The sequence below is a fragment of the Cupressus sempervirens genome, chromosome 3 (genome assembly GCF_028749045.1).
Source record: "Cupressus sempervirens isolate cs-2001-9-10 chromosome 3, ASM2874904v1, whole genome shotgun sequence".
NCBI lineage: Eukaryota > Viridiplantae > Streptophyta > Pinopsida > Cupressales > Cupressaceae > Cupressus > Cupressus sempervirens.
The window spans coordinates 155,059,112-155,072,215 of record NC_143120.1 but is presented as its reverse complement, the minus strand read 5'-3'; the positions used below and the strand labels follow the sequence as shown (position 1 = coordinate 155,072,215).

Here is a 13,104-nt window from a genome sequence, read left to right as displayed (position 1 = left end):
ATCATTCATATATTAAATGAGCACAATTAATAGTTAAGAAGGGGGAAGATCTAGAAATAGATGCCATATATGTTCAAAGAGCACATTCAATAAGGATTAGCTATAATCATAAAGTTACCATTAAGAACAGGTGAGGCTGGATAAATTCCTCACTATACCTTTGCTCTCAAATTCTTGTGCACCTTCATAATTTGCAATATTCCCTTTCTTGTGATCTCATCTACACACTTGATCATGTGGCTTCTAGTTATTAGACGTTTTGTACCTTAAACCATATAATTTCTTAATCATATAATTCCCTTGTACAAATGTTTCATGAACTTTTTATTGAGGCTAATTATTCCAAGTGTTTCCAAACAAAATCGAGCAAGATTATCATCCAAACCAACGGTATATATGAAATAGAAATTTGAATGTAAAACATATTCATATTTGACCTTTTGAATCCTATAAAATTGAGCCTTCTTACCGTATAGTTATTGCTCAGCTTCAACCAAAGAGAAATTCAAAAAGCTCATTTTTTCATTGCCATGCATGATGGGAAGTTGCAAACCTTGTCCTTGACAAGTCATTGTTGGTAGAGACTTTTGTTTCTTATAAATTCTACATAGATTGATAGAATAGATGAGTAATTTTACTAATAGATCAAACCAATACACAATATAGAGAGAATATTATTCCTTTGTTGCATTGGTGGTGTTCAACACACACTTTACAATTACCAAAAGAACATGTCACAAAGTCAACACCATTAGACTAGGAATGGAAAGGATAATTGTAAAACCACCAGTTGCTAATTAGGACATAGCTAGAGTTTGCAGGCATGATAACCTGCTCTTGAATGCATAAGTATGCTCCCATTATTGAAGTTCAGTTCATGTTTTAAAGGTAGGGTTCGTTCTTCTACCTTACTCATCAAAATATTGCAATTATCTTCTTTTTGCATTTTTCTTCTAATTACTTCTCTCATTTGGCTAAGAAAGCGCAATCTATCCCACCCTAAAATATATCGTAACTATAAGAGTGCATTTTATTTTGACCAATCATGTGGTTAGAGTTACTAAGATGGAAACTCAAATAAATATTAATGAAATTTTAATCATGTTAACCATCACTTCCTGAGAGAATTGGCTGCTGTCATACAAAGTTCTACATTAAGGTTCAGGTCCATGTTTGAATAAGATACAAAACATATTGACTAAATATGTTTTAACCCCTCTAGCAATCACCTTAGCTATCAGAATATATTATTAAATTCAAGAGAGAATGACAGGATTCTCAGATGAGACCATACATCGCTGTAGCATGTCCTTTGACAATGCCATATATCCCCGTCGTATGCCCTTTTGTCAGAAATCTCACCTTTGAGAATCAAGGTCTTCTCAAAGAGTAATATACTAATATAGTGCTCATCACTGAGTTTAAAAGTATCTAAGAGCATTGTACTCATCTTACTGCAAGTGTCAGTTGTATGCCATGTCAGCTGAAGACGTATCCATGTCATTTAGACCAAACTCCTCATTCTGTTCCCATGACCTTTCATATTCTTCAACTGGGTTTAATAGCAAGGTAGATATTAGAATTCAAAAAATAAAGCATATAAACTAGAATAAGCGGGGGAAAAAATAATGTTCATTTTACTCAAATATTTGTAATTATATTGAAGGAATCATAACAACAGAGTATTCTGATTGCTCACCAATAGTAATGTCATAAACAATGTTAATTTTCAAGAGCTCCACAAGAAACACAGATTAAAATACCAAACGTGAATTAAAAAAGCAGCCCATCACATGAATAGACGTGAATATGAAGAACAAGAACATTTACTTACACTTCAACTGGTTATCTTCTTCAATAACTTCAGTTACTGGGGCAATGAATGAATTTGCGAGGGCGTCATCCAGAGTTAATGTCCAAGGCTCTTCAACTTCAAGAAGCTGCAAACAAGTAAAATGGAATGTATGTCAAATAGGATTCAGATTAAAAAGTCGGCAAACTGAAATAGGCTTCGTGTTGATCTTCTAATATTGTGCACAAACTGGTTTTCATGTTATGCTTAACAATGTGTGTGCATACTTGTATTAAAAAGCCAAACTAAAAAAAATAGCTAGAGACCAATGAAATTACTAAGAAGACAAATTTAATTTCTGAGAAAACATGAAACAAATAAATCAGGAGGCTTCTATGCAAGTTCCATTTTAAACAAGAATTAGTTTTGATGATGGAACAGGAAGAGTACCTTTCTCAAATGACTATCAAAATCTTGCCACTTTCTCCGCTTCCATTCATCTGCACTGTCACCAATACTAAATCCATGCACTCTCTTCAGACCTGGAGATTCACAAAAAGAAATAATAACATCAGTATCCTCCTGATAGACACAGATGCGCAGAAATTATTTATGCTCCCTCTTGTTATATAATATCAAAATTTGGTACTGTAGAGAGCTCTTACAACAACAACAAAAACATTCAGATCTTTTACCCACCCTCGGATGCTCTTTATCTTGGTAAATATATAGAGTCAGATGACTGTCAGATTGGCTTTACAACAATACTATCTCGAAATATTGTTTTAGTTTATAGAAGGAACATCTTCAGGGAGATTCACAAGGAGCAGTACTGTAAACATAAGAAACATTATTCTCAAGAAAGAGATTTACAAATCTCTATAAAAAATCTGGAATGTCTTGAACAAGTATCTAGAGACATAATCTGGGGCAACAAATTTGCTTGCAGAATATTATTTGTTAGATTAAACTCCCAATATTGTGTTTCTTAAAAAGCAAAAATTTCATATTGTCTGTCTGGGTCTTCCATTTCTAAATAAACTTTGTTGAGTGATCTGTTCTTAAGGAAATTTATCATGAAAAGGAACATAGCTGCCTTAACTAAACTATGAATCCCCCCGAAAAATTGGCCAAAAACACATTTAACAAAAACAAAATTCATAAGAAGCAAGCAGTAGAAAAGAAATTTAGATCACTTAAAATCACCAAGAACAAAAATTGCAGAGCTGCTAAGGACTTCTGAGGAGATATGCTGACGAGCCCCAAGGAAAACAGCACAAAAAGATGAATTATATTAGAGTGCTCCTCATCAAAGTTAGATCATCCATCTGATTCCAAACATTACTAGCAACCAGCAAATTAGTGTGCAAACAGTTGAACCTAATCCGTTTTAAGTATTTATAGAAAAAAAATATATTAGGAATTGCCTTGGATAATGAATTGGTAGGTATTTATATTTCTCAATTTTGACAATAATAAAAATTAACCAAACATCACAGAAACCATTTTGTGACATGTTAAAAAAACTTAAATTGAATGTGCAAAATAACCATGTGCCTTTAACTTAAAAGTATGCACACAGTAGGAAAATAAGTAGAAAGCATTAACAGACAAGAATCCCCTCCCTGGATATGATTTTAGAACTAAACCGTTGCATTAATAAAAGAAGAACCATTATAGGTAATAATTAATATTACTAGATATCATATCACTATGCAAATGAACAGATCAAAATTGACGTGGACAACTACAACAGCAGAAAACAATAGATAGATATAAATCACAAGGTGGAAAGTACAACTCCTCTACAAGAAGACTGATGCGACTTAAAATGCAAATGAGTACCTGGAAGCTGGAACAGATAGAAAAGATAGACAGCTGGAATATTTAACGTTGTAACTTTTTAGACTTTCTTATTTCAATGAAAACTCACAAATTATTAATAAACACGGGATAGGTAAAGATTTTATATTTTCAGTCACATAATATCATGTATCTAGATGCCATGGTATAATGTTTTCGATTCAAAAATTGCAAGGATATAAATATAGTTTTGTGTCAATCATTAGCAGAAAATATAAACGAGTCATTTATTACAGTAGGTAATACTAATTTAATTATGTTTACTCGGGTATTCTACTTGAATGATTGACAAAGAAAAAATAGAAATAACAGAACATAATAAAAACTATCATTTGCAACAATGTTCCAGAAAGATGTGTTTTATTAATTCCTTCAACAAATGTGCGATAGAGACAAGAACTTTATGTGTGTGGCCAACTACAAATACAATATAAAATATAGCCATGCCGAAGTTAATTGAGAACACCATCAATAACTACCAACAACCGCCGGAGACCAATTACTTAATTACATATTGATGCATTTTATTTATTGCCAAACCACACCAGCCCCCCAAAAAATAAAGTCATATTCCATACTACCATTGATAAAATTAGGGACAAAACAACTCAAAACAAAACAATTCAGAAGTGGAATGAGACGACATCCCTAGATGTACAGACAAAGTGGGATTAGACATAGGGAATCAGAGTTGTCAAATTTTGTGGACCACCAAAGTGTACAGCTTCAAATGTTGAGTTACTCCCAGCTATCACTCTCGTGTTTTCTTCAACATGTGTACATCCTAAACTGATTGACATTTAGTCTACTCAATCTCCTTCTCCCTCTTAGCTAATTGTGCATCTTACTCGACCAGCTTTGCCTCCATGGGTGTCATTCTAGCTCATTTTGCTTCAATGAGTTGGGCTTGTGGGGCCATTTCTTCCTACAACTTCTAGATATGGTCAACTATCCCGACATGTAATGCTTGTACAATCTGGAGGGCCCCGTTCCTATGTTGTGCAGTCCCATCAGTGGAGACCATTTGACACATCAACCTAAAATACAGATCTTTAAAGGAGGTCTCATGCCAAAAAAAGATGAAATTACTTGACCGTGTCTTTCCCCCATTGCCCCCCAGGCAAGATGCCATGTTGTCATCTCCAAATCTCTACCCATAGCCATCCGTGAGAAGTGAAGCATCTAGCAAACTCCCCTTCACATTCCATCCACATAAATGCCAAGAAACGTTGGGTTCCACTAGCCACCAAAAAAGAATGTTTGGTATCCAATTAGCTAGAGATGTCACTAGCCCCCTACATAACTATAGCAACAGACTATAAATCCTAGAGATACCTCCAAACTATGCCAAGTGGATCCTCATATGGCTTACCAATCTCAATAACTATGCCTTCTGACACACTCTCACTTGACTCCTCTTGATCCTCAACATATAGTTCAGGCATGGGCAACCCCTAAGACACCAAAGGTGGTTGTGGTGCAATCTCTTGGGCATTCTATACACTAGGTAGAGTTCCCTATGTAGGACCCAGCTTGGCATTATCAACAACCATGACCAATTTTATCTCTTGCACCAATCTATTTAGCCAGGAGTCCTAGAGATCTTGGTCGGGGAAAAGTTGGAGCCTCCATTGGAATCCCAAAAAGGTAGAACTAGAGATCAAAATGTGCAGCTTCCTTAGCTAGGATGGTGTTAGCACGAACACGATGTACCCAACCAAAGTACCTTCCAATAGAACTATGGGCTTTGTTGGCAAAGTGGCCTCAATAGGTAAAAAGGATTCTACTAGCAATGTGGTTGGCAATGTAACTAGCACTGTAGTCTGCAGTGTGGCTTGCATGGTTGGCAAGTGATGGTAGCAATGGGGCAATCTAAGTATCACTAATGAGGATAGCCTCTTCTATCTCAATCTCTGATAAGGACTATCTATCCCAAACTTTGATAAGGACTGTGCCTCTGCAAAATGACACCTCATCTATTGGCATAGTGGCTGACATGGCCAATAACAATTCTATGGGCTCATAGTCGTCTATCGTACTATCTCCCTTGTCGCTCAGCACATCCCTCTACTTTCATTTCTTGTTGGTTGTGTTGCTTCCTCCCCAGCAAGTGCCTACATATCCAAGGCAGTCCAACCGAATGGAGTAAAACAAAAAGGCTATGGTACAAGCTAAAACTTGCTACATTTGTTAACAAAAACCTAAGAATGCATAACATCCAAGAATAGACCAACAAAGTGATGCATCATGCAGAATGCTTTGTGCTTATGCGAAAGAAATTCCTAGATTCTTTCCAACAAATGACTCCCCCAATTATATACCTTGCCTACTCTTAAGCCAATCATATCGCGTACAGTGCAAATGGCCACATCTAATGCTTACCTAGTGCCTGTTTGTGAGTATTTCACTAAATCTAGTATACATCTTCATTCTAGAGTACAATCTCTCCTTGTATTATCAAGTTACCAATTGAGTAATTATGGCTCACCAAAGCCTGCTTGTATAGGGTAATGGAAATGGATGTATCTTGAGTTCCTTGCATATTCGATCACAACTGCATTGTATCATTGACATTTCTGCATTGACCTTTCTACAGCCAAATAGCATTCTGCCATTAATACAAGATGCAACTTCGGACCTCTATCATCCTCCTTGACAAAGTTGGGCCATTCTACCACCTCACCTTCTACTTCTACTATGTCTTCATCCAATTCATGGTTTATGTAACAATTGCAAAAATCACTCCAAGGAAAAAGTGTAAAGATATTTTCATGTTGATGAAATTAAGTGGAAAAAATCAACATTATATTAGAGAAAAATCCACGTATAAATTACAAGCTAAATGTCAATGAAATACTAGACTAAAGAAAAATAATAAAATACATTTTTTGGCACTTAAGTGGCTACGCATGATTAGAACAACATAAGTGTAAAAATGTGTTGAGAAAACATGAGCAAGAGACATTATACCAACCTTGGGACACCCAAAATGACAAAGATGTCAATGTCAATGCAAGATTAGACCGAAAAGTGCTTCTCAAGGCTTGGCTGCACCCTTAGATGACTAAAGGTCATTGTATTAGCATTGAAAATTTTCAAAAGTGCACAATTATCTAGGCACACCCAAGGAGGTCTAAAACAGACAATATCACTCATAAATTAGACCAACATACATGCTCTCTAACACGCCCGTCACTCTACAAATGCCAAATTTTCAACTTAAAAACATGTCAAAAAGTACTTTACATAGTTGGGCATGCCCAAAATGAAGGACTAGAAGATTAAATGACTCCAAGTGCTCTATGCATGTTTAAGAAGGTTTAGATTTCAATAGGCAAGACGGAGAAACAAGTGACAATCAAAAAGCATCTATTCACATAGCATGATCAAGGTTTCAAATTTAAATCCCCATGGAAGATAGCTTCCTCAACATCTTGTTAATCATTAACAACATATTCCTTAATCTCTATTATAGTTGTTTGATCAAAACTCCAATTTATCATGAATAGAAATCAATTACAATCATTGAATTACACAATGCTCCAAGCAAGGTTTCAAGTCACTATGAATGGTTATTGGGTATTAGTGTGTAATGGCACCAAATCATGATTACTAATATTTTGTCGTATGTTACAAATTTTTTCACAGCAAGTAGGGTTTAAAGATACCTTTCAATTTGATTAAGACCCTACATCCAGGGTAGGGATCATCATTTACTATCACTTTTTAAACTCATTATTAAACTTCTTAAATTAGAAATCACCATATATTGTAAGTTTAAATCAGATCAATAGATTGCTTGAATCAATTTTGAGATGACTAAACCATATAACTGTTAAGGTAGGGTGACTTGATAGGGTACCCTAGGCCCAAGAGCTGCTATACCATCCCTCTTGACCTCATGCGGTGCATGTCATCCATATGAGGTGGAGTGCCTAGCATGGTGTGTCCTATTACTATTCTTCTCAATCTTGTCGCTTCTATCTTACTTACCATGATTGAACATCCTTATGCACCCATTTATTATGAGATAGGTCATAAGGAACATTCACAATAGGGTGCACAAACAGTCCATGTTTCCTATGCCCAAAGGTAGTCCCCTTTGGCCCCATGGAACTCCTACCTACAAGGTGGAATGCTTAAAAGCTGACCTCATCACACCATTTTCCGACCTATAATCCCTCATTTCCCTTACCATGCCTAGTTACAGAAGTCAAAAAGCACATAGTTTTTCACACATAAATCCTATATTAAAATATTCCTTAGTCAATAATGACATGTATATTATATCAAAGATATGCGGGATATATAAGATCCACATTCACTCTTCTTTCCTCTCCTCCATTCAATATTTCAAGCATACATTCAATCAAGATCTAGGATTTGGGATGAATCATAGTGTGACGGTTGAGTGATGCTAGAGCGGGAAGAAGTCAATTTCGAAGAAATGCAAGTCTAGCATACAAAACTCGACCTCCTACAGGACAATGGATAACAGGAGATGGCAAGCTCCAACCAGGCTTCCATGGAAATGGATTGGGACTTCTCAAAGACTAGTGTTTGGGCAAATTGATCTAATAAGGATGGAAGGAACCAAGTGGACACTATGCGACGAAAAAATAGAGGTTCTTTACACAAACAACTAGGCTTTGGTTTCAAGCAAACAGAGCAGAAATTTTGGAGGCCAAAACAACCCACATAGTTACCAGTTTAAGACCAGAGGCTAGTGGCAAAGGAGACATATCAAGGTGGGACTCGCACGCAGGTAGCATCAACACGGGTAAGAAATTGACAATCGTTCGAATTTTTAGCCTTGCTAATTGAGAAAGTCCTAGTAGTTGCATCACTTGGCCCTTGGCCCTCCCTAACTAAATTAATCAAATGGTTTAAGGATAAATGGAGTGGTTTTAACTCTGTAAGAACTCTTGTGAATTGGTTCCTACTAGTGATAATGCATACCAAGGAAGATAGAGTGGATTTTGCAGAATGGGCCATATATAATAGATGGGAAAGGTTTGTTTGTAATAGAACAGATGCCAAATTTAAATCCAAAAAAAGAGGTGGAGAAGGTTCTGGTCTGGTTCAAACTCCACAATATACCCTAGGAATATGGGGGTGAGGAAACCCTAAAACTAAGAGGCGAAGCATTAGGAAAAGTAATAAAAATAGAGCAAGCACTTGACCGGGTTTCTCTATATGCTCAAGGATTCAAGTGTGGTCACAAGAATGTTATGAAAAGCCAACACATGTTTTCAAGTGGATAATTTGGGTTTGGTTTGGGGTGTCTCTTTTGGTGTCACGTTGGAATGAAGGGTATAGGGGAATAGATAAGTTGATTAGTAGTGTTCCAATAGAGTGGACTTGTAATATTTAAGTAAATCTTTATTTCTATATAAATACAAATTATTATCTGATAAAAAAAAATGTAGATATTTGTATATATGTTTGTATGTATATCTAAATACAAACAATTGTGTTCTAATATCATATTCCTGAATTGCATACATAATTCAATATAAATAATCATCAATGGATTCATTATGCAATGTATGTCACATGATATTCACACCAAGGAATGCACATTTGAATATTAGTATTATTATCTATATTTTCCTTGTGATCTCTTTCCTCTCCTTTGATGCCTTCCACTAATTAAAATTAGGGAAGGGTGATGAGTCACAACCCTTACCTCTTCCTGAGAGAGTTGTCTTCTCCAAACATTCCATTGCCTCCATAAGACTATTCACGTGCCCCTTCGTTAGTATTGTGGTTGTTGCTCAATGATTGGTTGACGACTAAAGAGCACCACCTGTGGAGTCTCTTGGTTCACAGAAAAGGGAAGAATATTGTGGAAGATGAATTCCTTAATTTGGCTTCATGTTTATAGAAAGCTGTAAAGTCTTATAAACAAGACAATTTTCATACTACAGGTTTGTTGTTCATCTAATGTCATAACGAGGGCATGACATATCTGATTGGTTCGATGATTGTATGATTAATATGGTCTGGTTGATTTGATGGAAGAGTTGATAGCTGGTCTGCTTGCCTAATTCCAATTGATGTTCAATGGATAATTGAAAAATTACCTCTGATTTGATGACTTGATATATTGGTGAATGATGATTGTTTAAATGTGGAATTCATTGGGCGATAACTAATAATTGAGTTTGTGCTAATATGTCGTACTGGTGACTGATGATTGTAATGTCCCCTTTTACCAATCACCTTATAATCTGCCCCAAATTTACAAATTCAAAATGAAGCAAGAGAAAACATGTAGGTGCACTTCAATTCTTACTCAAATAAGATCAATCTCCTTTCTCAAAAGGAATTCTTATTCTCAATCTTCTCTCAAAATCAAAATATTATTCTTTTATTTATGTTCCTTTTTTTTGCTTGGAATGAAATCTACCTTATTGTTGGAAGGGTGACCACCTTTCATTATAATTGAGTCACAATTTGTCATTGTTTCCATTAATGTCCTACTCAAATGAAATATTCTCACCTTTATAGCTTCCAATGCGGGGGAGAGTCCCGCCTCTTCATCACGGGTTCCTTTTGCAAAGGTCACAACCTTCTACAATTACCACCCTTTGAATGAGTCGTAGCCCTTAATCATTTATACCTTTCCAAAGAGTCGAAACCATTCAGAATTGCCACCCTTTGAAAGAGTCACAGCCCTTCAGCATTGTCACCCCTGTGGAAGTCACTTCTTTATTCTCTTCCCCTTTCTTTCTTCTTCCATCAATCCTTCCTTAATTCATATGCTCCTTTTTTCCTTTCTTTCACGTTCAAAATGAAGTTCTCTTCTCCTTTTTATCTCACGTTTGAGGGAGTCACAACTTTTCCTTTCATGCATTTTTACCCGTCATTAACCAAACCAAACTTTAAAATGTATTTTAGTTTTATTATTTTATATTTTTAATTTAGATTGTATTTTTGTTCTTATATATTTTAATTTTATCATTATCTCTTATTAAATCATATTTCAAATAAGGGACATCACAACGATAGATAAATGATCCTTGAGTGCTTTGCATGTTTCTCCTTTATAAATTATTGGTAAAGGGTAACCACCTTTCATAAGGAATTGAGTCATCATTTTCCAATGTTGTCCTTGAGAATAACATATTATTTCCCAACTTCATCTCTGTTATATGCCCTTCTAAAATGTAAGTTTCTCCCCTTTATATCTTTTGTGAGGAAGTGTCACACATCTTCACCATGTCTACCCTTTGCAATGGTCGCATCCTTTAACAATTGCCACCCTTCAAAAGGGTCACAACCCTTCCCCTTTTGAAGAGTCACTTCTTTATTTTCTTCCCTTTCCTTTCTTCTTATCTTAATCCTTGCTTAATACTTATGCTCCCTCTTTACCTCCCTCTATTTTCCCCCAAATGAAGCTTTTATTGTCTTTTATTTTTTTATTTTTTTATACTTTATAACTTCAATTTCATTATTATTATTATTTATTACTTAATCCTATTTCAAGAAGGGGGCTATTGACGTGAGTTTTATTCCACTACAAACAAGATGTAAACATTTTGTATTCGAGGATGAAACACCAAATATCAAATCCTCTCTTGAACAAGTAAGCTCATAAGCTAAATAATGTATCTAGATTGTGTGATCAAATGAGGCAACCTCAAGATTCCCTATTGTGGGCTTTCACTTAGTTTTAAGATGTGATATGCATGTTATCACAAAGGAAATTATGTTATTCATTCCATGGATCCCACCTTGACTTCAACTTCTTCCAATTACTTACAACCTAAATTACCATATTCGCTCGTTGACCCCCAAATTCAATAGTTGATTCGGTCATCATTCGAAGTCGGTTCAAATTTGAAGCAGATTCGCATTTTCCCTTATGAATTCGGTAGAAAAGCATTGGGCGAGACCCTGGTTGAATGACCAGCGAATTAGATGGACTTTTTTTAATTTCCCAGCAACTCGAAGACAAACACTGATGTGTTTGGGCTGTTTGACGCAATTTTTTGGTGACGTCAATTTTTGGGTTTGACCCGAATCCTTGGTAACGAATCAAAATTTCTATATTTTTCATCTTCAAGGATCACCAAGAATTCATAGCAAGGCCGCACAATATCTTGTGGTGCCGAGGCCAATTCAAGGGCTTGTCCCCACTTCTATCATAGATAAATTTGTCCAAGCTTTTGTTCGGCATGTAATCAAGGAGAAGTTTGTTGCGCTCATCACATCAATCGTGAAGTTGCACCAAATTTCGGTGGCGTAGGCGGCCAATGGTGCTAGTTTCTGGGATGAATTCCCTTGCCCCGTCTCAACTTGGCCAACATTTTCTTCACCTCAACCAATGCTACTTCTTTGTTTTCTCCCAGCACTAAGGTTTAGCCATAAAATAAAAACACTGAAGTTGAATATATATTATTTATGTTAATATTGTTTCTAGATTTATTTTAATATTCTACTTATATGAATTTTAAATTCACATAATGTTATTTTATTTTTAATAAATTATAAATTTGACTAGTTTATTTTATAATATACCTTAATATTAAATTGTATCATTAAATAATTTGACATACATATATATATATATATATATATATATATATATATATATATATATATATATATATATATATATATATATATATATATATATATAAAATTTAAATCTTGTATGGATGACCCCAAAATGAACCCGAACCCAACCCAAAAAAAATTGAGTGAATGTCGAACCCGAATGTCAAACCCACATATGAACCAAAATCCGAACCGGCAACTTAGCTTACAACCAAACAACTACCCAAATTTATGAATGCAGGAAAATGTTGGCGATGAGGTGAATGCTTAAGTAGTCCTTGTTTCATTGTGTCAACTAGGCATAGCAAAGTGATATCTTCTACAGATGCAAGAATGGCTTTCACATTGTCGATATTCGTTCAAATATCTTATGGAGGCGCAATCTAAATGAATATCTCCAATAGAAGTTGGTTACTTGAAAATTAGAACCAAACTAGCCTTACATTGTTACTTATAATCAGCAAGTACCAAAAGCTATGGACATTAGCTCCACCATTAATCACTATTCACCAATATCTTTCATCCATCTATTTGTACTTTTACTCAAAATGAAATGATATCCTAATTTAACTGAGAGATGCAAAGAACCGTGCAATACTCCAAAATGATCATATATATCCACCACACAAACACAACAATGAATAGAGAAAAATTGTGGTAGCACTTTGGAAACAATCTTCCAACATAGCTCCATTACAAATGATGTGATCAAGTCGTTATATAGGGGCTGAATTAAAATGAAAGACCAAGATTAATTTGAAATCAAGGGCCAAGATAAAACCACATAAGTCCTAATTCGGCTTTCTATAGCCATAGCTGCAACTATTAAATGACCACCCAATTACAATTAAGAATCACCATGTGTAATAATAGAAGAATTATAT

General features: G+C 35.3%; 1 protein-coding gene across 3 annotated transcripts in view; it reads right to left on the bottom strand.

Moving 5' to 3' along the window:
- Positions 1 to 1,061: 1,061 nt before the first annotated feature.
- Positions 1,062 to 13,104, bottom strand: part of LOC149565228 (uncharacterized) — a 196,891-nt gene continuing 184,848 nt past the window's right edge. For all 3 annotated transcript variants that reach the window (XM_089818779.1, XM_089818778.1, XM_089818780.1), the window contains 3 exons: positions 2,243 to 2,334; positions 1,835 to 1,940; positions 1,062 to 1,552 (listed from right to left, as the gene is read on the bottom strand). In XM_089818779.1, coding sequence (XP_089674905.1) covers positions 1,464 to 1,552; positions 1,835 to 1,940; positions 2,243 to 2,334 — 287 coding nt within the window. In that variant the 3' untranslated portion in view covers positions 1,062 to 1,463. The remainder of the gene's footprint in view (positions 1,553 to 1,834; positions 1,941 to 2,242; positions 2,335 to 13,104) is intronic.